General features: G+C 40.3%; 1 protein-coding gene across 6 annotated transcripts in view; it reads right to left on the reverse strand.

The window, feature by feature from the left end:
• Positions 1-23,820, reverse strand: part of OSBPL3 (oxysterol binding protein like 3) — a 205,539-nt gene that overhangs the window by 51,970 nt on the left and 129,749 nt on the right. For 4 of the 6 annotated variants that reach the window (XM_061198595.1, XM_061198597.1, XM_061198596.1 and 1 more), the window contains 9 exons: positions 17,248-17,364; positions 16,746-16,799; positions 15,097-15,210; positions 12,029-12,196; positions 11,316-11,439; positions 9,089-9,192; positions 8,794-8,886; positions 7,567-7,723; positions 431-561 (listed from right to left, as the gene is read on the reverse strand). In XM_061198595.1, the coding sequence (XP_061054578.1) occupies positions 431-561; positions 7,567-7,723; positions 8,794-8,886; positions 9,089-9,192; positions 11,316-11,439; positions 12,029-12,196; positions 15,097-15,210; positions 16,746-16,799; positions 17,248-17,364 (1,062 nt within the window). The remainder of the gene's footprint in view (positions 1-430; positions 562-7,566; positions 7,724-8,793; positions 8,887-9,088; positions 9,193-11,315; positions 11,440-12,028; positions 12,197-15,096; positions 15,211-16,745; positions 16,800-17,247; positions 17,365-23,820) is intronic. The other 2 variants (XM_061198599.1, XM_061198598.1) reach the window with 2 other exon arrangements.

Raw genomic sequence — 23,820 nt, forward strand, 5'->3', positions numbered from 1 at the left:
ACCGCAACGAAGAGTAGCCCCCGCTCGCCGCAACTGGAGAGAAGCCCGCGCGCAGCAACGAAGACCCAACGCAGCCAAAAATAAATAAATAAATAAATAAATACATTTAAAACAAAAACGAAAACATATAACAAAAGCTTTACAGAAACAGAAAACTCAAGATAAATAGGAGGAAACCAAACAGAGTATCTAATGGTCAGTGAAATACTAGCAACTAAGATTTCGAGTAGGCTCAGCTTTGGTGTTTAGAATAAGCAGATCTGATGAAAGGTTAGAACGTAATTTGGATAATGTGTTTGGTTTTCTCATGAATTTTCAACACAACCTTGGAAATCATGAATTTTCAACATAACCATGGCAATGGAAAATATAAAAAGTTCAGGAGCCTGGACACACTGTCAGGCATTTCCATGACAGACGTGTAACTTACAGATGACAGGGCGTGCTTCAGACCAAGGACCTGGGCAGAGGGGGAGACGGAGACATCCTGCTCCATCAGCTGCTTCAGTTTCTCTCTCTCCGTTAATATGGTGTTAAAAGCTGACCTTAAAGTGAAGTAGACTATAAAGATATAATCATTACAAAAAGGAATAAAAGAAGAGTCATAATTAAAAACAAGATAGAGAGATGTATTTCTTATAAAAGAACTTAGAAAATTAACAGCCATGAATATTTTGCGTCCAGCAAATGTGTACCTATATTGACTTTAAAAAATACATCTGAAATGTAATACCAAGAGTGAACCCTAATGTAAACCATGCACTCAGGGTGATAATGATGTTTCAATGTAGGTTTATTGATGGTTAACAAATGGACCACTCTGGTGGGATGTTGATAGTGGGGGAAGTTATGTATGTATGTCTGGGGGAGTGGGTATGGGAACACTATACTTCTTGTTCAATTTGTTATGAACCTAAAACTACTCTAAAGAATAAGGTCTATTAAAAATTTGAAAATCACCCATATTTGTCAATTCCAAAGTCCCTATCTACTATAAAATTCCATGATTTTATGACCTGTCACCAAGATATTTTGACACTTGAAAGGACTATACTTCTCAATTATCAACATTTAGTTTTGTTTGTATCTCCAAAGACTGGAAATGTCTGAAAACAGAACTTATTGGTTGTCAGAAGGAAAATGGTAATGATGCACAGGAGAAACTAGACAGCACCTTAACTAGTGTCCAAAATTAAACACTGGTGAGAGTCAGATGGATTTCGTGTACCTTGGGACTTTGTGTGATACCCTGAAAAAGACATACTATTGTTTTTGTTGTACGCAAGCCAGAGATAGGCCATCTGAATTTGCTCAGGAGGAAACATCAGACAACCCCAAAATGAGGACCATCCTATTTTTTCAAATTGGCCTGTATTCTTCCAAAGTGTCAATTCCATCAGAGAGAAAGACAGACTCAGGAACTGTTCCTAATTATAGGAGACTGAAGAGGCATGATAACTAAATGCACTCTATGACCACGGACTAGAGCCTGTACTGAAGGGGAAAAGAGCTATTAAGGGATGTTATTTGGATAATTGACAACATTTGAATATGGAAGGCAGAATAGGTAAAAGTACTGTTTCAATGCTAAAATTCCTGAATTTCATAACTAAACTGTGGTTAAGTAACAGAATATCCCTATTCTTAGGAAACATACACTATAGCATAAAGGCATAAAAAAAGACATGATGTTTGATTCCTATTCTCACAGGGATGAGAAAAAATAAATGCACACACATCTGCATGTGTATATATATATGTCTCTGTGTTTACCTACCCTCTTCCTTGTTAGTCCTTCCAGCTGCCTGACCCAGAATTCCCCACCTCTCAACGTGGCATTCCACAATTGGTTCACTTTAGTGAGCGTTCAGGTACAATGAGAGCTCAGTGTTATTAGGCACTCAGGTGCCTGAACTGAAGTTTTAAAAACCGTTATTAGGTACAGCAAAAAATTCACCAAGTTTTGATCACATAATGTACAAGTTGCCTCCTAGGGACAAGGCAATTGTCATCCGAATTACTGATCATGGAAATCACGTGTGAATATTTCCAATCTCCTTTATTCTATTTTGTTTTAGAAAGGCAGGAAGAAGGAAGAGGCTGAGACATACTTCTACTCCAATGGCCTGGCATAATACTGAACTGCCTGGCGCTGCACTTTTTGAGGTATTGTTATTCCAGAGTGGCCGATTCAGTAACACAGAAACTAAATATGCATGACTGAATTACTCCCTTCATTCCACAGCCACGCAGAGAACTGAACCTCTCTCGGTAGGCTATCCCTAACTTGTCTGAGGTTGTGGTGTTAAGCCATAGACTTAGAGCATCTTCACAAAACCACAGGACAAATAAGTAATTTGTTTAAATGCACACACAAATTATGGTGCTTCTGTTGACAGAAGACAGGGGTCAAGGGTCAATAGATACTGAATTTTCTAATAGTGTCTATGGAACATGCTTAGCTCTTTGATTTAAACAATTCAACTGAGCACAATAACAGAGCCACCAATAGTGTGAGTTCCCACATCAGCCCTGGATTCTTCCCAGCTCCATCACTTACTCACTGCAGGACTTCGGACAAGTATATTATGCACCTGGACCTCAGTTTCCTCACTTGTAAATAGGGATAATAATAGCATTTACTTCAAAAGATTGTTATGGGGATTAAATCAGATAATGTAGGTAAAGCACTTAACCCAATGCATCGCATACAATAAATAATAAATGCTACTGCAATAATAATAGTGGTGGTGATGAAAGAAACATACGAGGCTGAAAGTGGTGATGACTGCAGTCTTTTGAAATATGGGCAGCAGTTTTAGGATACTTGAGTCTCTTGCTGGAACATCAGTTATAAATAAATGCACACAGGGTAGAAGTTCTATGAATGAGAGATTGACCAGAATCTACTGGGCAGTAGAAGCAGTGGAAGCTCTCACCCGGAAAGCAACAAGCCCTGCGGTTAACTCACTCACTGCATTTTAGGTCCTATTAGATAGGCACCCCTACCCCTTGCAACTCCACAGGATACCCATGCCCATCTGAGTGGGTCCCTGGGGAAACACCTCGTCACTGTCATTTTTTGGTAAGTTTAATTAGTATCTTACTACAATTCTTTTCTTAATTGAGGTATAACTGACATACAACATTATACTGGTTTCAGGTATACAACATAATGATTCAATACTTGTATACCTTTGGAAATGATCACCACAATAAGTGTAGTTAACATCTGTCACTTTACATAGTTACAAAAAATTTTTTTTTCATTATCATGTTTATTGCTCTAAATTAAACAGATATGGCACTCAGCTGGCTGCCACTTTACCAAATCAATTCCCTTGGCTTTCAGATGGCCTGCAGGAGAGCAAGGCATTCAACCAAACTAGAAGATTACTATTACCATTACTATTTGTAAATGAAGATTCCTCTCACTGCAAAGATTTTCCACAGGTTGCAGGAGATGTATCCCTAAAACCTCACTTTTTTCCCTTCCAAGGCAGAATGTGAATATCCACTTCCATCTGGAGTACCCTGACCCCAGTCCTATACTAGTCCTTGCTTTCCCATCCTAAATCTGCTCGCCAAATATGGTAATTTTTGCTTGTGTTACTAATAGACCACTCTCTCACAAAATCTCCTTGTAACAAGAAGCAGCAGCATGATTTCTGTTCAGTGGAAAACAATTAATCATAGAAGATAATTACAGAATTTGAGAGGCCAAAGAGTCAGGACAACTACTTTAGGACATTTAACAAATGAGGCAACTGAGGCTCAGAGAAGTTAATCAATGAGGTGAAAGTCCCACAGCTAGTCATAACAGAGGTGGCCTAGTTGAATGCAAGTTTTCTGACTTAGCTGGTATAGAGGGTTAGCTCCAAAAAGGCTTATTATTTACAATGTTTGCTGACATATGTTTCCAGGAACTTTAGTTCCAGAGTGATAATAGCTGACAGCAGTTTGGGGAAGAGGGAGGAGATTTTCCCTAACAACGTTGAAAATTTGAAAATCATTAAGTTAAACAAAGTTAACAGGCTTCTCTGCTGCAGGACTTCTCAGGGCCTTTAATATTTACTGCTTCTTGTGTAAATGCAAAGCAGACTATAGTCAGCAGTGTTTTCCAAACATTTTAAATCATGGAATTCTTCTGTTTTTTAAAGTGTTGTATGGGCAAAGTGTTCCATGAAATACATTTTGGGATATGTAAAAGCTAATATATGTAAGGCAAATTACTTATGACTTTTAGACTTTAGTACATTTTGTACTCTGTTTGCTTATATGTATGTCAACATAGACACAAAGCCAGACACATGAACCAATGAGAATTAGTTCAATGATACACCATAAAAATCAAATTTATAGTCTAAAATATACAACAAAGACTTTTTAGGATGGGTGTATATTAGTTGCCTACCATTTGATCCAACTTCTATGAGACAGGGAGAATTCAGATGCATTTAACAAGCTGAAGAAAAAGTAGGTAATATAAGACTATTTACAACAACAGTGGAATTCTTGCCTTGAGCTCAGCTGCTCTGAAGTCAATAGAGCAATAGATCTATTGGTCAATAGATTAGTGATGCAGTTAAGAAAGTACAATAAAAACTGTCAGTAACAAAATCAGGCTTACAAAGGAAGAAAAGTCAAGATGCTTCAAAAGTTTGAATGAAAGTGAGAAAGCAGGCAAGGTCACAGGACACAGGGAAAACCTGAGAACTGTCTTCATTTCATGAGGCCTCTGAGTTACAGCCTCTGTAAAAGGGACTCCCCGAGATCTTGCAGTCTCTGCAAGTACACTCTAAAACCACAGGAATGAAACAAAGCTTGCTGGGCTCCCTGTGGAATTCACTGTTCGCAAGCCCGTGGGGTGTGGGCTATAGTTGAATAGGTGTTCCTGGACTTCTCGGAGCACAAATCTTGACCTCGTCTAGGTATGTGGCAGCCCTGCAGCCAGCTGGTTTTCACAAAGCCCGAAAGGCAGAACAGCTGGCTGAGGCCCATTATAAACCTTGCACAAGGTCAGGCCCTCTGCAGGAGGACAGGATCAGGGGATCAACTCAATATAGCAAACTCTGTCCTTCTGAGGAAGCAGCTTCTTCAAGGCAGGTAAAATCAGGATAGTTCCCTTCTGCAGGGAGGCACTATCATTTTTAAAAAGACAGTGCATATTATTAAAAAGTAATGGCACTGTATAGGAATTTCCTCCCACAAAACCTAAAATGAAACAACCTAATTACAAGTGGTCCTTTAATACTAGAGAACCACACTGGGGTGTGTGAAGATCTTTAAAGGGGTGGGGCAGGTAATTCTTCCCATTTTACAGATGAGTTGTACTGCCAAACATGGACAAGGTTCTAACGGTCACTTGGACAAGAGTTTGAGGTAAGAATCTGTAAAAAGCATACAATGGTTTCCTCATAACCAGCGTGTTTTATGTTAAGTCTGTAGGGTTAGGGAAAAGAGCCAAAGGAATCAGTGATGTAAAGGAAGGAAAATGCAGGGTGACGAGAGAAGAGCAAAATAGGAAACGTCTTCACTCCTCCCACTTCAAGTACTGCCCTCCCATTTAAAAATTTTTAACTCATTTTCTCCTTTAAAAAATGATAAATCTATGATACTTTTTTTAAAAAAGCAGGATAAGTACTCCCAGTCTCCATCACTAAAATGCTGGTATGTATCCTCTCAGACTTTTTTAATATGCCTATATATGCCAGATTTATATAGTTTATTTTTTCCCAAAAAAAAAATGGGATCATACCTTATATTTTTTGCTCAATATGTTGTGTCAATCTTCCAATACTTATAAAAATAAAAATAACCCTGGCTACCCCATCTGTAAGGGCAGTGAGACACCAGGTGGGGAGCACAGACTCTGGGGTCAGGCAGGTTAGGATTCAAGTCTCAGGTTGGCTACTTTCTACCATGTGACCCTCACAAAGTTCTTTGGCTTCTCTAAGCCTCAGGTTTCTTACATGTGCACAGATAAGAGGTTAGTCATACGTACTCTGCGGGTTGCTGCGAGAATCTAATGAAATACTGCATGTTAAGTGCTTATTAGCAAATACCTGACATGACACTGTGTTCGATATAAGGTAGATATTATTATTGTAGCTGTTGAGTATTCTAGTATATGATTACATTGCATTTTAAAAATCCAATCCCTCTACTGTCAGGCATTTAGGTTATTTCTAATTTTTTTTTTTAAACTTTCTATTGTGAAATTTTTATAGACTCACAGGAAGTTACAAGAACAGTACAGAGAAGCCCTGGGTGCCCTACATCCAGTTTCCCACGGTGGTAACATCTTACATAACTTTGGTACAACATCAAACCTGGGAAATTAACATTGGTACAACCTACAGCTCTTATTCAGATTTCACCGGTTTGACAGGCTCTCACTTGTGAATATGTGTACACGTATGGTGGTCAATGCAATTTTATTGCATGTCTAGATTCGTGGACCCACCAGTAGAATCAGGATATAGAGCCTTCCATCACTACCAAGATTCCTCTTACTACCCCTTTATAATCATACTTTCCCTCCTCCTTGTCCCTGACCCCTGGCAACCACTAATCATTTCTCCATCTCTATGCTTGTATCACTACAAAAGTGTTAATAAGTTCAATCATACACTATGACACCTTTTGATATTGGCTATTTTAGGTCAATATGATGCCCTTGAGATCCCCTCCACTGTGGCGTGTATCCACAGTTCATTCCTTTTTACGGCTGAGTAGTGTTCCACTGTATGGATGCACCACCTTTTGTTTAACCATTCATCTGTCGAAGGACATTTGGGTTGTTCCAGTCTTTGGCTGATACAAATAAACCTCCTCTGAACAGTTGTGTATAGGATTTTGTGTGGACTTAAGTTTACACTTCTCTGGAATAAATGCCCAGGAATGTGAATGTTGGGTTGTATGGTAAGTACATGTTTGGTTTTATATAAAGCTGCCAAACTCTTGTCCAGAGTGACTGTACCATATTGCATTGCCACCAGCAATGGATGAGAGATCCAGTTTCTCTGGATCCTTACCAGCTGTCAGTTCTTAAAAAAATTTTAGCTATTCTAATAGGTGCATGGTAATGTCTCACCATGCTTTTGATGTGCATTTTCCTAATGATGTTGAAAATCTATTTCTAATTTTTGATATGATAAACAATGCTACGATGGATATCTTTGTTTGGATAATTTTTAAATTAATTGCTATGAGTGAATTCTTCAAAGTGGAATTGCTGGATAGGCAGACTTTTTAAAAAGTTGAAACATGATGTCACATGCCCTCCAGAGAAGTACCAGTTTACACTCTCATCTGCAGCATATAAATTGCTCAGCTTTTAAAGTATACTTAAGGCTCTCACCTTCTCCCCTACAGAGTTAAAAAGAAACTTCTTGCCAATACACTCTGTACTACCAGGGAAATAAAATAAAAATTGGATTGCCCGAAATCCTAATAGAGCAGAAAACGAAGCAACTAAGATTCCCCTCTCCAAGGACATCCCACATTCAGACAAACATTTAACATTTTCATCAAACACATTAGGAAGAAGGAAAACTCATTTACCTTTATGGGCAATATGACACAGATCTTCTTGCATTTTAGAAAACTCTGATGAGGTTTCAGAGCCATCAGAATAATTTTTTTCTTCTCCAAAATCTAGTGTTGACAAATTAGGATTGGAGGAATGCAGTCTTACTGGGCCAGAAAAAGGTTTTGGGACCTGAAGTGACACCAAAGGGAGATATTTCTTTTTAGATACGAATCGCTTAGAATATTTACTTGTTTCTAGGACTGGATAGTACTAAGAAGAAGAACATTCTATGAAAAAGTCTTTCTATTGAGTGATAACTTATATGAAAACTCAGGAAAACACTTGTCACAGAAACTTTCACTGGCTTCTTGCAAAATAAAAATGGGTGAGAAATCACATTTTCCTTTGGAGGTGATCACAGCATTAAAGCTATAGGTTGAAAATGACAGCTAAAGCAGCCGGGCTGTTTCTCGTTTATATTCATTTCCTTCCTCCTGGCAATAATCACCCAGGATCTAGGTTGCTAATAGTTAACGGGGTAGATTTAAAAATGTTTTCTTTACTTGCACCTGGTGCTTCTACGAAACAAACCTCCTTCTCACATGTTTATACACAAATCATTCTTTGCTTTCAAAGTATTTAAGTTCAACCCATAAAGTGCTTTGAACCAGAGTTATTAATATATAAGAGTATAACAGTTTCTGTAAGTTTCTGATTTATTTTGACCCTGACAATGTTGCAATTTAATATGCAATGGCTGAGCTGCAAATCGTGGCTTCTGGCTTAGCCGCGCATTGGGAAAAGTCAGCGGCTAGCGTTATGCAGTGAACTTCTGATGGGGGATTGGAAGGTTGGAGACAAGAGGCAAGAGAGAGTCTGTACAATGTCCTGCTCCCAGAGACTACAGCCAGTGGGCTCAGAGGGATGGTGAGTCCACTGAGTTGCAGCAGAAGAGGTGAGTCAGAGCACACGACCACAGCAGCCACAAATCAAGGCACACACCGAAGCAGGGAAGAGAGCAGGCAGGCTAAGCATTAAAGAAGGGGAAACCAAAACCCTTTACCCAATATTCATTACATGCTTATTCTAGTATTCAGAAAATCTTCCAGAAAATCTAAGTGACTGAATTCCTCTCTCTGCACAGGGTATTTGAGAGAATAACTACAGAATAGTCACTTGTCTATTCTTCTATTTGAGTCCAAGGAGTCCCCAGCACGTGTGCATGAGGAAACCAGCATGTGGAGGGAAGCAAGGGTTACCTGCAGCGTTCCTTTAGCGTCTTTGCCAACAGCTCTGGACCGCCATCTCCTATGTGATCTTTTTTCCTTTTTGGGACTTTCAAAAGCTCCACCCTTTGTTTCAAAACAGGAAAGAGAGAACAGACAGTAAGGTCTACCAAACCAATAGGGAAAGACACACACCAAAGCGACCACCTCCATCCCCTTGAATCTGGCTGAAGCAACCAACAGGACAACGTCCCTGTTAGTGAAAGGCTGGGAGGAGAGAGGAAAGCGGAAGAGTGCCAGAATGAAACAGAAGCGGGATCTGGCTAACCTGGAGGACATTGATAGCCGGAGCCGAATATGTCCGATGCAGGACGTCCATACTTTGCAGGAGCTGGCTCATTTCCACCAGGCAGGCTTGACAGTGTGCCAGGTCTGTGGGAGAAAAGCAAGAGGAGAAGTCAAACACACTTATCTTGCATTCAAGCTTCCCTATGCTAGTGCCAGCTACTTTTCTCATTTATCTCTATTTGCTTTTACATCTTACAAGGATAGGAAACTTCACTTCCTTTCTTACAGGAGAGGCAGTAGACCATTGTGGTTAAGGGCAAACATCTGGAGAACCACGTTGCCGCAGTTTGAATGTGCTTAACGAACTGTGAATCTTGGGCAAATTACATAACTTCTCTGTGTCTCAGTTTCCTCGTCTGGAAAACGGGGGTAATTATATACCTATCTCACAGGATAGTTGAGTTAAAAATGAGTTGATAAATGCAGAGTACTTTTAGAGTACCCAGCATATGGTAAGCACTAAATAAATCAGTCTTCATCATCATCATCATCATCATCATCATCACCATCACCACCACCATCATTGTTACTTCTAATCTTTCAGGAACAGGCTGTCACTATCCGACTGTAAGGACCCAACACAAGTTAAATGAATGAAATTAAAATGAAGGGTGTACTGGTCTCTAAGGATAACGTTGTCAATCATGGACCTGCAAGAGGACCATGATGGTCGTCTGCAGACTGACCTGAGAGGACCTAAGAGCATCCTCAGTCCAGTTCCTGGGTCACTAACTCAAAAGCTAGTCCTCAATGTGCTGTGCACTGGATGACGGTGGCTGTTTCTTCTGAGAAATCAAGGTCCAAAAGCCTAAAGACGGCGGCTCTCAAACTTTGGTATCATCAGAATCACCTGGAGAACTTGTTAAATCAGATTGCTGGGCTCCACTCCCCAGTTTCTGATTCAGTCTATCTGAGTTGAAGCTGAGAATTCATATTTCTAATAGGTTCCCAGGCCAGGCCAATGCTGCTGGTCCAGGGAAAACACTTCAGGGAGTACTGTCCCAAAATGTCACTCAGTGAAGCTCATATTTATTGGGACGGCAACACTTATATGGCTCCAGGTGTGATAATATCTGCATTCAACTAGCAAAAATGCAATTTTCAGGCATCTTTCTCTGATAGTGGTTCTCAATTGTGGCTACACTTTAAAAATCAACTGGTGAGGGCTTCCCTGGTGGTGCAGTGGTTGAGAATCCGCCTGCCAATGCAGGGGACACGGGTTTTGAGCCCTGGTCTGGGAAGATCCCACATGCCGCAGAGCAACTGGGCCCGTGAGCCACAACTACTGAGCCTGCGCATCTGGAGCCTGTGCTCCGCAACAAGAGAGGCCGCGACAGTGAGAGGCCCGCGCACCACGATGAAGAGTGGCCCCCGCTCACCGCAACTAGAGAAAGCCCTCGCACAGAAACGAAGACCCAACACAGCCAAATAAATAAATAAATTAATTAAATTAAAAAAAAAAAAATCAACTGGTGAAATTTTTAAAATCACCTATGTCCAAGTCCCATCCCCAGGCAATTAAATTAGAACACCCCCAATCCTACTGGTGACTTTTTTTTTTTTAGTTCCTTGGGTGATTCTTAGCTAATTAAGGTTGAGAACACAGAGCTTCCATACGGTAAGCGTTCTCAACCCTGGCTCCTTATCAGAATCACTTGAGGAACTGCGGGAAAACTAGTGATGCCAGGGCCCCATCCCACAATAATTTAAAAAGATTCTTTGGGACGGGGCCTGGGCATGCGTATCCTGCATTTTAAAAGCTCTCTTGGCGATTCTAATGTGCAGCCAGGGTAGAGAACACCTGTTTGGTGGGGATCTCCATTTGGTTCACCACTCACCTCTGGAACAGTGATTTAAATTCTTGGATGTGCATCAGAAGCATTTTTGGCACTTAAAAAAATATAGCGAACTGTGCAGACCCCATCCCTGGATTCTGTGATTTAGTAGGCCATATGGAAATCAGGCATCAGTGCTTAAACAACAGAAAAGGAAACCTGTCTGCACGCACACCCAGGGGAAGACATAAAACTCTAAAGGAAAGTGCCTTTTGTTGATCACGAGTGCAGACTTCATAAGCAAAATATGACAGGGGATGTAGACCAGTGAAGGGGGAGGATACAAATTCATCTGGGGTCTGAATACCAAACCAGTGTAATCTGAGAGCAGAGGTTTTGACAGAAAGAAGCAGAGGTTTTGAGTCACTCTACCTTTAGAGCATTTTTCCATGTCCTCTGAAGACTGTAACCATAATGGAACTCGAGTCTCACCACCACAAGAAAATGATAAATTGCTTCCGGTCTGAAACGAATTCTGCTTTGATATACTGCTACGCTGTTCCACAGATGACAAAAGCACATTACAAATGAAAACAGAGCTCGGTGGGAACACTTTAGGGTAAAGGATAATCAAGTGGGCTCGTAGCTAATGGAAGCCATCTGCCCATAGTAAGGAAGAAGCTTCTAGCAAAGCACTCCGCTGGAGACCCTGAGACCTCCAGCTATTACCCGCGTGGCCACACCATGCTACGGGCCCCTGATTTCTCCTCCTGTCAAATGATAACCACACTGAAATAATGACACAAATGTTGGGAAAGATTTTGCAATTCTGTATGACTGTAAGTGCACCTCTTGCATGTTACAACCAGAAAGCCAACTGAAGTCAAACTGGTCAGGAGAAAGCTGGAGCTTTCAGGGATATTAAATCCCTCCGTACATGCTGTTCTCCAGTTACACTCTCAGCATTAATAGATGCCCTTCTGGCCCTCGTTCTGACTGAGTGGACACACAGACTAACGAAATCCCAGCTCAAGCTTACCCTGCTCCTCCCTACAAACCCTTCCTTCCTCAGACACAGCCCCCAAAAGCAGACTCCCGCCGCACAAAGCCACCTTCCTTCAGATTCATTATCGGCAAATCATTACCTTCCTACTCGAAATGGTGTCCAAGACCCCAGAACCAGAGTCTGTGACAGTAGATCCTGGGAAAAAGTGATTAACTTCGTGTGGAAACATGGCGATTTCATTCTGACGATACATTCTGTGGTGGCGAAGTTTGGATACCCACTCATCAAAGACTTCCTCTGACTTTACCTAGATTATGTTGGGTTGAAAGGAGTTGAGAATGTCAATCACTCTAAGGAACAATTAGTCATCACACTGAGGTCACTCCTAGCACCTCTTCATGCTGTCATGTGTAGAAATGTGGAAATACCAGTTTATTGACTTCATTTACATTTCTGTAGTCTATGGAACAAGCTGGAGAAGGAGATGGAGAGTAAAAATGGTCTTCATAAACTCTACATTTAGGCATTCTATGAAAGACTCCAATTGTTATGTTATTATTAGGAAATATTAAAGAACAAATAAGCTGAAATTTATATTTATCCATCTCTTAAAGCAGTTCCAAGTTCTCTTGTCCCAGTTTCTCCTAACCCTACTGAAAATATTAGCACCATTTTTTTAAAAAACTCTTTTATAATTCAGACTTTTCAGATCAATCTTCTCTGAACTGGAATGAATTAGTAAATTCTTCCTAAAATATTTAATCTTGTTAATCTTCTCGGACCAAGAATATGTTGCTGAGGAATATATGTTAATGAATGTGAAGGTTACTTAAAAGAACATTTCTCCCACTCTTAGAAAACAAAAATCTGACAAAGTTTTATCAGTGATTTCCAGGATTTTTCAAACACACATACACAAACTTTTAGCCATTCTCTCCAGGAGTGACTATCAATGTATAATTTCTATGAAGGGTAATGTTTGTATCTAGTAACTTTTATTATAAAGTATTTCAAATGTGCATAAAAGTACTAAAAAGAATATAACAAGTACCTATGCACCATAGATATTTCTTAATAGCCAATATTTTTGTGTGTATGATGGTGTAAAAATGAAAAATGATATCTATATATGAGAACACAGAGACTCATGAAGTGGCAATTTAAAAGACCCCAAAAGGATGTATGGTAGGTTAACTTCCAAGAAGAAAAATCCAGGTCAATCCAGTTAAAATCTTTACTAATGCTGCTACTGAGAGGCAAGGATGTGGAAATAAATGTCAGCAACATCCTTCATTTAGCAAGTGTTCGGTTGGCGTTTATGTTTGTTATGTTGAGTCTGTCATACAGAGTGAAGTAAGTCAGAAAGAGAAAAACAAATACCGTATGCTAACACATATATATGGAATCCAAGAAAAAAAAAAAAAAAAAAAGGTCATGAAGAACCTAGGGGTAAGATGGGAATGAAGACATAGACCTACTAGAGAATGGACTTGAGGATATGGGGAGGGGGAAGGGTAAGCTGTGACAAAGTGAGAGAGTGGCATGCACATATATACACTACCAAATGTAAAATAGATAGCTAGCGGGAAACCGCTGCATAGCACAGGGAGATCAGCTCAGTGCTTTGTGACCACCTAGAGGGGTGGGATGGGGGGGTGGGAGGGAGGGAGACGCAAGAGGGAAGAGATATGGGAACATATGTATATGTATAACTGATTCACTTTGTTATAAAGCAGAAACTAACACACCATTGTAAAGCAATTATACTCCAATAAAGATGTTAAAAAAAAAAAAAGAAGTACACACAAGACTTAAAACCCCTCCAGGTGCTACTGGATGTGTCGTTTACACGTAGAAGCAACACCAACAGACTCACATCTATTTGTCGCCTTTAAATTATGTTCTTGAAATGTACTTCATTTCCCAGATGTTGTTAACTGACTGCCCAGCACAGTCAAATCCGTACTATTCCCTAAGCCTAAGCCCCTATGCCTGTGGCTGTAGGTAATTGCGCACAGCAGGGCTTCTCACCCTCGGCACACCGACAGGGTGGGCTGGAGACGTCTTTGCCGTGGGGGCAATCAAGCCCATGTATGTGCTAAGCATGTATTTGCCCAAGTACCACGACGAGCTATGGGGAGGACAGGGACACATTAAGATGGGGAGTTCATAATCTCATGCTTTTATTTTCCCAATGCGCAGCCCCCATTCCCAATATTCCAAGTAATTTGTCCAAGTAAGAAAAGACTCAACATTTTCTCAATTAATTTCTAACACTGGGGTACCACCTAATAGTTATATATAATACATAAACGTATTGAGCTTACTGTGGGTCAGGCATTACGTCAAGTTTTCTACATGCAGCCCTACAAGATGAGCACTGGAACTCCCATTGTCGGGGTGGGAGGGTGGTGAGAAAACTGAGACTTTCGGAGATTAAATAATTTGTCAAAGGCTGAAAGCTAGTAAGTAGCGGCAGCCAAGATCTGAACTAGATCTTTATCTCCAAAGCTCTTGATTCATGCTTTTAACTATCTATACCACCTGCAGGAGAAGGGGCAGAAGAGGGTAGTTAAGCAGCTTTCAGAGATACTATTTGGAGACCCATCCTTTAGAGGAAAAATTTTTGACATCATTGTGGAGAAGGGGCAGAAGAGGGTAATTAAGCAGCTTTCAGAGATACTATTTGGAGACCCATCCTTTAGAGGAAAAATTTTTGACATCATTGTGGTATGAGAATTTTAATGGAATCCCTATAAAATTAGTCAAAGTTATAAGATGGGGCCTCTCAGACTAAAGATCATATTTTATTTCAGGAAACATTTTAACCTATGGTAAATGGTTCTTCACTAAAGATGGTACTGCCTGGGGGTAGAAGGGGTTTGTATTTGGAAACATGAAGTTTTTTGGTTTTTGTTTTTTTGTTACTGATGTCACAATCACAAGGGAGGGGGGAATTTAGGGGATAAGAGACAAGGAGGCTAAACGTTCAGCAGTGTAAGAGACAGTCCTACACAATGAAGAACTGTCCCATCCAGATATCAATAGATATATCCTTAGAAATACTTTCATAATGAAGATCTTCTACATGTTGGCTGGATGTTTTGAAATTCAAAAGGCACCACCAACGGTACTATAACTGACAATCCCTTCACAACATAAAGGAACTCTGCGCAACAAGAGACAGCATCTGGGAAGCAGTGTCACCTTCAGATGGTAAATGTGCTCCTCGGTGTCCAGATCTATGCACTTTGACGACTTCTTCACAGACATCACCGAGAGCCCGACGTCAATGCAGCCATGCAGCTTCTCTCTCTCTATCTGCAGAGGCACAAAGGGGGCCCCTTGAGAACCACGGTGTTAAAAACCATCAGAACATCCTTAACACTCTTCCCCTCTACCCTCCTCTTCCACACCCACTAACAGTAAACACAATAACTACGCTTCTCCAGTACTTAGCGTGAACTAGCACGGAGCTTAGTGCTATACACACATCATCCTATTTAACCTGTGAGGGAGGAAACATCTCCCCTTTTACAGACGGGAGACTGAATTACAGAGGGTTAATTGAGTAACAAGCAGTTTGCACATTGCTAAGTGAGGAAGCAGGAAGGTGAGGAAACTAGAAAGTTAGCCCCATGACTCCTACGACAGTGAATTCACCTGTTAACTTCACCGCCTCCTGCAGAAATAGTTTTCCGGTGTCTAAATTCATTTGGAAGTGACTTAAAAAGAGGAGTAAGCTTGTTTTCTACATCTGTGACTCCATTTGTTTGGTAAATAGGTTCATTTGTACCATTTTTTAGATTTCACATATAAGCGATATCATATGATAGTTGTCTTTGTCTGACTTACTTCACTCAATATGACAATCTCTAGGTCCATCCATGTAGCTGCAAATCGCATTATTTCATTCTTTTTGATGGCTGAGTAATATGGTTACCAAAGGGGAAGGGGGGGATAAATTGGTAGACTGGGATTGACATATACACACTACTATATAAAATAGATAACTAATAAGAACCTACTGTATAGCACAGGGAACTCTACTCAATACTCTGTAATGAACTGTATGGGAATGGAATCTAAAAAAGAGTGGATATATGTATAACTGATTCACTTTGCTGTACAGCAGAAACTAACACAACATTATAAATCAACTATAATCCAATAAAAATTAATTAAAAAATTTCTTTAAAAGCTGAAGAAACCAAAAAAAAATTTAAAAATAAAAAGAGGAGTAAGGAAGCTAATACAGGCCACTGTGGGTCAGGCACTACGGCACGTTTCTGCATTTGCCCCAACAAGGTGAGCACCGTGAGAGAGGCGAAGAGAGGAAGACGGGAGGAGAGAAGTGCTGGGTGAGAGAGGAACCCCTACGAGGGCAGGATCAGCAGTCATTCCGAGTCCTCAAGGGCTGTCTGCCTGGTGTCCACACACAGGGGAACCTCCCGTCACCTCCACCAAGGGCCTTCTCCACTGAACCCCAGTCCCCATAATAGTGGGAGGGACACGCTCTCTGTTTCGTTCCTGTTACCTCACTGTGAAGAGGTCTCCCCCACCCAGAGAATCCCACAGCACAACCCTAAGACCAGAACCCATGCCTGGATACCCGGTAGGGTGTTGATAGGGGCTCTTGCACCTCTACTTGGTGGGTGAACTGAGCCCACCCAGAACCCAGAGCAGCGACAGTGGGCAGCAGGCACCTCTGTTCCCTGAGAGGGAACCGCCACCCCTCCCTGATTTCCAGTTTAGGGAAATGCAATTCCCAAATATGCACAATCTCATCCATGAACTGACAACCACTAGCCCTTTAGAATTCTTCAATAGCATACTGGATTAACAAGACGACTTACATCACTTTGGTTCTTGGCATATTTCAAGATTCCTTTGTCCAGATAGAAGAATCTCTGTGGGGAATAAAGCAGAATTCATTAAGACACTCCCAGGACTTCCCTGGTGGCGCAGTGATTAAGAATCCGCCTGCCGATGCAGGAGACACGGTTTTGATCCCTGGTCTGGGAAGATCCCACATGCCGTGGAGCAACTAAGCCCGTGCGCCACAACTACTGAAGCCCGCGAGCCTAGAGCCCGTGCTCTGCAACAAGAGAAGCCACCGCAATGAGAAGCCTGCGCACCGCAACAGAGTAGCCCTCGCTCGCCGCAACTAGAGAAAGCCCGCGCGAAGCAACAAAGCCCCAACGCAGCCAAAAAGAAATTTAAAAAAAAGACATTCCATTTAAACATCCTTCTCTTCGTCTCCATGCTCAACTTCAAATTAAATATAAGTGCCTAAGAACCGGGTCCTGAGTGGGAAGTGTAGGTGCAAACGAAGGTGCGTCCCAGGCCAGTTCTTACCTTGTGCCAGCCTTTCAAGGGCCATTTCCTTTTTTTCAGCAAAAATCCTTTCTGAATTGGTGGCTCCTGGGTGTAATTCATCTCTCCCCTCAGTCCTTCCACCACTTCCCAGCTGTCCTGTTCCAACAAAAGAGTTCAGGTTCAATGGCTATCTTTAAAAAAAATAGTAATGTTAAGAAGCACTCGATCCCATCAGTAAATCCATACAAGATGATGAGATTGGCTGGGTGTGTTGGGGAGAAGAAATTCAAATTTAATTTATGTACAGTTCTTTGACTTTACAGATTTAATGCTATAATTTAGTGGCATCAAATTTTTTGTTGTTGTTTTTGAAAAGCTCTCTCTCAGAAGGGAATGTCTCTGTCTTTTTTGGTGCTTGAACCTTGACAACCACAGCTAAAGGTAAAGACTTTCCTGTAAGTTCTATTTTTGTTCCCTTTGACATCATCAGTAATTTTCACTCACCACTAGACTTCAGTCTGAATTTGAACCCAAAGCTACAGACATCAGGATGGAGGCTGGGCAGGAGGGGTAGGGGTGGCTGGGAAAATTGGCTGAAAAGTGTGAGATTGCATGCAAGTTGGTAAACACAACACGTTGGTCGAAATGATGATTTAGTCACACTACCTCCAAATTCTAGGTATTTAAATGTTGGAAATCTTGAAGCATCAAAAAGGTGGTTCTGCAACAAGTATTTTCATCCTCTTTCCCCAGAAGTTTTGTTTTCTCCTCTTTTCTTTTGTTTCACAAACTTTGGTGGGGGGAGGTGCAATTATTGCTCTACTAAACTGTTTGCAATTTTGAGGTACAAGTAGTTATTACTATAAATCTTCCACTGTTAGCTATTTGGGTTATTTCAAGTAATTGACTAGAAAAGAATTTTAAAAGGAATACTAAAGAAAAACACTAAAAATTTATTTTTAAATGCTTGAAAATGCACATACCATTGCAAAATTACCCCCGGATAGACCAAAACTGGCAACACTTCAGTGGTTTTTATTATTATTATTTTTACATTTTTTGTTGGGCTATAACATACATGAAATGCGCAAATCTTAAGACTGTAACTTGAAGAATTTATATACCTATACCTACCATCCAGATCAGAGAGAAAACATTTCCAACACACGATAACTAAGTTTTGACAAACATGTCTTTCCCCTCCTCAGGTTTACTGAGATATTACTGGCAAATAACATACGTAAGTTTAAGATGTACAATGTGATGATTTGATACACCTCTATTCCCTCACAGAATATACTATTTTTTTGTGTGTGATAACATTTAAGATCTACTCTCTTACCAGCTTTCAAGTATATAACATTGTTAATTATAGTCACCATGCTATACATTAGATCCCCAGAGCTTATTCATCTTACAGCTGGGAATTTGTACCATTCGACCAACATCTCTCCATTTCCCCCACCTTCTGCCCCTGGTAGCCACCATTCTACTCTCTCCTTCTATGAGTTTGGCTTCTTTAGATTCTGAATATAAGTGAGAACATACAGTATTTATCTTTCTCTGTCTGATTTGTTTCACTTAGCATAATATCCTCAAGATCCATCCATGTTGTCACAAAAGGCAGGATTTCTTTTTTTATGGCTGAATAATATTCCATTGTGTATATGTATATATATGGAATATATGGAATCTTACATTTCCAGGGGATACATATACATCTTACATTTTCTTTATCCATTCACCCATCCAATGGGCACTTAGATTGTTTCCATGTTGTGGCTATTGTAGATAATGCTACAACGAAAACTGGGGTGCGGATATCTCAAGAGACAAACATGTCATCTGGGCCAAATTTCATGTTGAATAACTTGCTCTTAGTCAAATCTCCAGCCTGCAGTAAGTGGTACAGGCAGAGGCCAGAGGGGCTGGGAGATGGACCTTAATAACCTGGGAGCAGAAGCAATTAGACCCAAGTCCCAGGAAACAGACGGCCTAACGGGGAGGGCATGGAACCACAGCGAATCCTGGGTGCTCTGACGCGGTGTCTGTGTTGTCCTCAAGTTCAATACATGGAAAACACCTGGTAGCAAGACCATTTTCCTACCTTAGTGGCTGAACGCTTTGTATAACCATCCTGACAGATCTGCCTTACGTCTGATTGCACCTTACTCTCAACAAGGCTTAAGGTACATCCCAGAGTTTTCAAACATAGCACTGGTTGAAATCTGGAGTTGTAAAAGTTGAATGCTTCAATGGAAAAACCAAAGCTTAGATTCAGCTCTTAAATTAGAGGACTTTTTCAAAAAGGTAAAAATGTCAAATGAGATTCTTTGTAGCAATTATTACCAATTATTCAGTCACTTAATTACATCCAGACAATAAATGGAGAATGCATAATATTAAGGGATGGGAAGCCACACACACACACACACAAATTCTGCTCACATTTATTTCAGCTCAAAAAAACCAGTCCTCAAAAAGTGTCTTGCTTGTCAAGATTTTAACGAATCGTTAAAATCATCAAGTTAAAAATTTCACCTCCTCCAGGAAGCCTTCTTCACAGGAAAGTACTATTTCATCCCTAGAGACTCCATCAGTGTTTCACCTCACCTTCTGCTTATGATCGTATATGTGAGGTTTTATCATCCCTGGACTGGATAATAGACTCCTTGAGGCTCTAAAGTGTCTGTTCACTTCTGATTTCCTCAATGTGCCTAACCTGTTATCCTGTGAATAGTACGCATCTGATTAACAAATGGATAAACTTGGTCCTGGAATAAGGCTGCAAACAGATTTATGTTCTTGGAATATCACTCACTGGCTTGCATTTGAAGTATGCCCAACATCTTTGGGCTAAATGACTATTTACAAATCAAATACAGCACATTCACACTTGTGAAAGAAGGTGTATGTGTGTTATCACTGTTAAATGAAAATCTAAGGCTCGAAATCTTCTAAAAAGTACTCTAAGAAAATCAAGCCCTTTTGATTTGTTTAAGACTCCCAAGCAAAAGGCAACAGGCAGAGTGCTAATACTAGACCATAGTGCACATCTGCTGAAGACATTCAATTGTGCAAAATGCAAATGCCAAGAGGGATTAGACGTTATTGCATACTTTACAAAACTGAAAAACAAATGGAATGAGATCACACCTATAGTTTAAAGGATAACAAGGCTTAAATTTCAAAAATGTTTCAAGGATTCATGTTAGAACTAGATTTCTCTTGAACTCTTGAGACACAGTATATGCCTACCAATAAGCCAATGTGGAGGGCAGGGGATTAGACTGGGTTTCTTGGCTCTTAAGGTAAATAAGTCAAACAGGGTTTGCACTTATTACTACAAAATATCATCTTTTTTCCCTCACTTTATCTTCTATCTGGGCTCAGAACTTGAAACTCTTACGAGGTTGGAAGAGCCAGATTTGAAGAATTTAAGAAAGTGAAGGCTCTCCTTGACTGAGGAAGAAAGCACTGCAGCCAACTCCTTTTCTGGCTCAACATCCAAATCCTCTCCCTCCCAACTTCCTTATCTGTCACCATCCTTGAGTCATGAGGCTGAAACCTAAGAGCCAGCATCCAGCCAGTGGTTCTCAGTGGGTACTCTTCTCTCAGGCTGTGAAACCTTGGGGGCACTTTTAGTTGTCACAGTGATGGGGTGCGGGGTTGGTCTCTGGCATCTAATGGCTGGGGACCAGGAATGTTAGATGTCCTGAAATGTCTCAGTCGTGCACAATAAAGAAGTTGTCCCATATCCGCAAGATTTTCCAAAGTGCCAAGAGACATTTTCATAGGTGAAACCCGTTTATAATTATTCGAGCACAGAACTTAACTCTGTTTCATGTACTTACCAAAGTATTTTTGCATGGTTTTTAACACACTCTGAATTCTTGGGAATGCAACTACTGAAAAATTGAGATAAGATTGTACTTCCTCCTGTTTGGGACTTTAGCAAGAGTCACCCACCATTTTGCAGAATCGTGTCACTGAAGCCCGTGCCACTTGCGGTATGTGAGTTAACACATCTCTATGGGTCTGCATTAGTAGCCGTCACCCCACATATAGGTGTATCTGACCACTTCATTATGTCTTCTGGTATAGTCATGTCTGGGCTTTTACATATTATAATGTATACTTTAACCACTTCTCTGAAGTTTCCTTTATTCACAGTACAGTGTTATGTTGATATTTTCAAAATTATGTGGGCAATTATATTAAATTAATAATGAATTTCATTTGAGGAGAGTAAAGGCTTCACTGAAATACTGGTCACAAAAAGGGGACATTGGTATGATGGGGTTAAGAGCCACTGCTGATCCTGACACCAATTCTGTGAGAAGGAATGCCAGACCAGGACACAATAGAGTGAAATCACTTTGAAACTGTAAGGGCTTGATTATTACAAGTCAGTCCTGTTGGTTTCATCTTCAAAATGTGTATCTTCCCTGTCCCTTCTCCTCTGTTTCCCCACCACCACCCGCTGATCTCATCAAACCTGATTTCCCAAGACTCCCCACTTCTACAATCATTTATGGGACCTCACTAGGTCCTACTCTCCATGCAGTGTAAAAATGAATACAACATAATATTTGTCATTTCCACTGCTGTGGTTTACTTGTATTTTTCCAAGCTCCCAGAATCTTCTCTTGTTCTTTTCCACCCGTACAAACGCTTCAAGATTTTAGTTCAGTTTTCTCTTTCCATGAAATTCCTAAGTTACCCAAACGACATCAATCATGTATTCCTGTAAATGATAGTAGTATTGCTGTCCATTACCAGGTAATTCAGTATTTTATGATTTTTTTTTCCATTTTTATCCCCAGTGCTTTGATCTTCTGTCCCCAAACAGTTGTAGGGGCCATCTTTTTAAGTTGTTTAGAACCCCAGCAAAGAACTGAGTATATAGTAGGAAAGAAAAGAATTCTCCTGGGTTTATTCATTGTTGGGGTCTCAAACAAAGAACATAGATTAAGGTGCCAAGTAAATGGCACTGGGTGGTTGGTCAACAAGGAGATATTAAAATGTATCCACACTTCTAGGCAGCCTGCCATTCAAAACACAAAAGAATAGTGCCTCAGGAAACCCTATCCAGTGGGGTAGATTGAAACAATATATAAATACAAAAATATAAACAACAAAAAGATAAAATGATTGAACACTTTCTAGCCCCATGAAAGCAGGAACCTTTTCTGTCTTGTTCACTACTTAATAGTGCATAGTATATGCAAGTGGTTAAGAATAAATCCTGGGCTTCCCTGGTGGCGCAGTGGTTGAGAATCTGCCTGCCAATGCAGGGGACATGGGTTCGAACCCTGGTCCGGGAAGATCCCACATGCCACGGAGCAACTAAGCCCGTGCACCGTAACTACTGAGCCTGCGCTCTAGAGCCTTCAAGCCACAATTACTGGAGCCCGTGCTCCGCAACAAGAGAAGCCACCGCAGTGAGAGGCCTGCGCACGGCAATGAAGAGGAGCCCCCGCTCGCCGCAACTAGAGAAAACCCGCAAGCAGCAACGAAGACACAACACAGCCAAAAATAAATAATAATCAAAATAAATAAATTTTAAAAAAGAAGAATAAATCCTAAGAGTTCTCAACACATGGAAGAAAAAATTTTTTTCTATTTCTCTAATTTTGAATCTGAAATGACAGATGCTCACTAAACTTATTGTGGTGATCATTTCATGACGTATATAAGTCAAATCATTATGCTGTACACCTTAAACTTACACAGTGCTGTATGTCAATTATATCTCAATGAAACTGGAGGGGAAAAAATGGTCCATGGTAGATATGAATAAATATGTTGACCAAACTAATGAAGCAATTACAATAGCTAACATTATTAATAATGTTATTACTTATTATCTATCAGGAAGTGTTCTAAACACCATGTATACATTGTTGCGCTTAATCTTTTCACAATCTGGCAAGGTTGGATTTATTAGTATCTTTTTTAAAATGTCTTTATTGCACCTTCATTTTTTTTTACATTTTTAAAACTAATAGACTATTTTTAGAGAAGTTTTAGGTTTATAGGAAAATTGAAATTACAAAAAGTTCCATACACTTCCTCTCTCGCCACACACAGTTTTCTCTGTTATTAACATCTTGCACTGATGTGGCACATTTTTAAAAAAATAGATGAACCAATATGATACATCATTATTAACTAAAGTCCATAGTTTACACTAGGGAGTCACTCTTTGTGGTATACAGTTCTATGAGTTTTGCCAAATGCATAATGTCATATATCCACCATTTCAATAACATACAAAATAGTTTCACTTCCCTAAAAATACTCCTCCCTTAACTTTCATCCCCTCTCAGTCTTCCTGGAAACCAGTATTTTTGGAATGTGGAAACCAAGGAAGAGAGAATAGGTAACTTTCCCCATGTTATAAAGTCACCTGACTACAAAATCGATATTTTCAATCATTCTGCTACATATTATAGCACATTGTATATTCTACTGTAATTTAAATATGTACATTCTGATGATGAACAAAGAGTAATGCCATGGGGCAGGGGGACGGTGGTGGGTAAGTCCAAGATCCGAAGCCATCTGAAGGAGTCAAGAAGCCCTGCCCTATAGATAGAGAGAAGCAAG

Source organism: Eubalaena glacialis, chromosome 8 (genome assembly GCF_028564815.1).
Source record: "Eubalaena glacialis isolate mEubGla1 chromosome 8, mEubGla1.1.hap2.+ XY, whole genome shotgun sequence".
In the NCBI taxonomy this organism is placed as follows: domain Eukaryota; kingdom Metazoa; phylum Chordata; class Mammalia; order Artiodactyla; family Balaenidae; genus Eubalaena; species Eubalaena glacialis.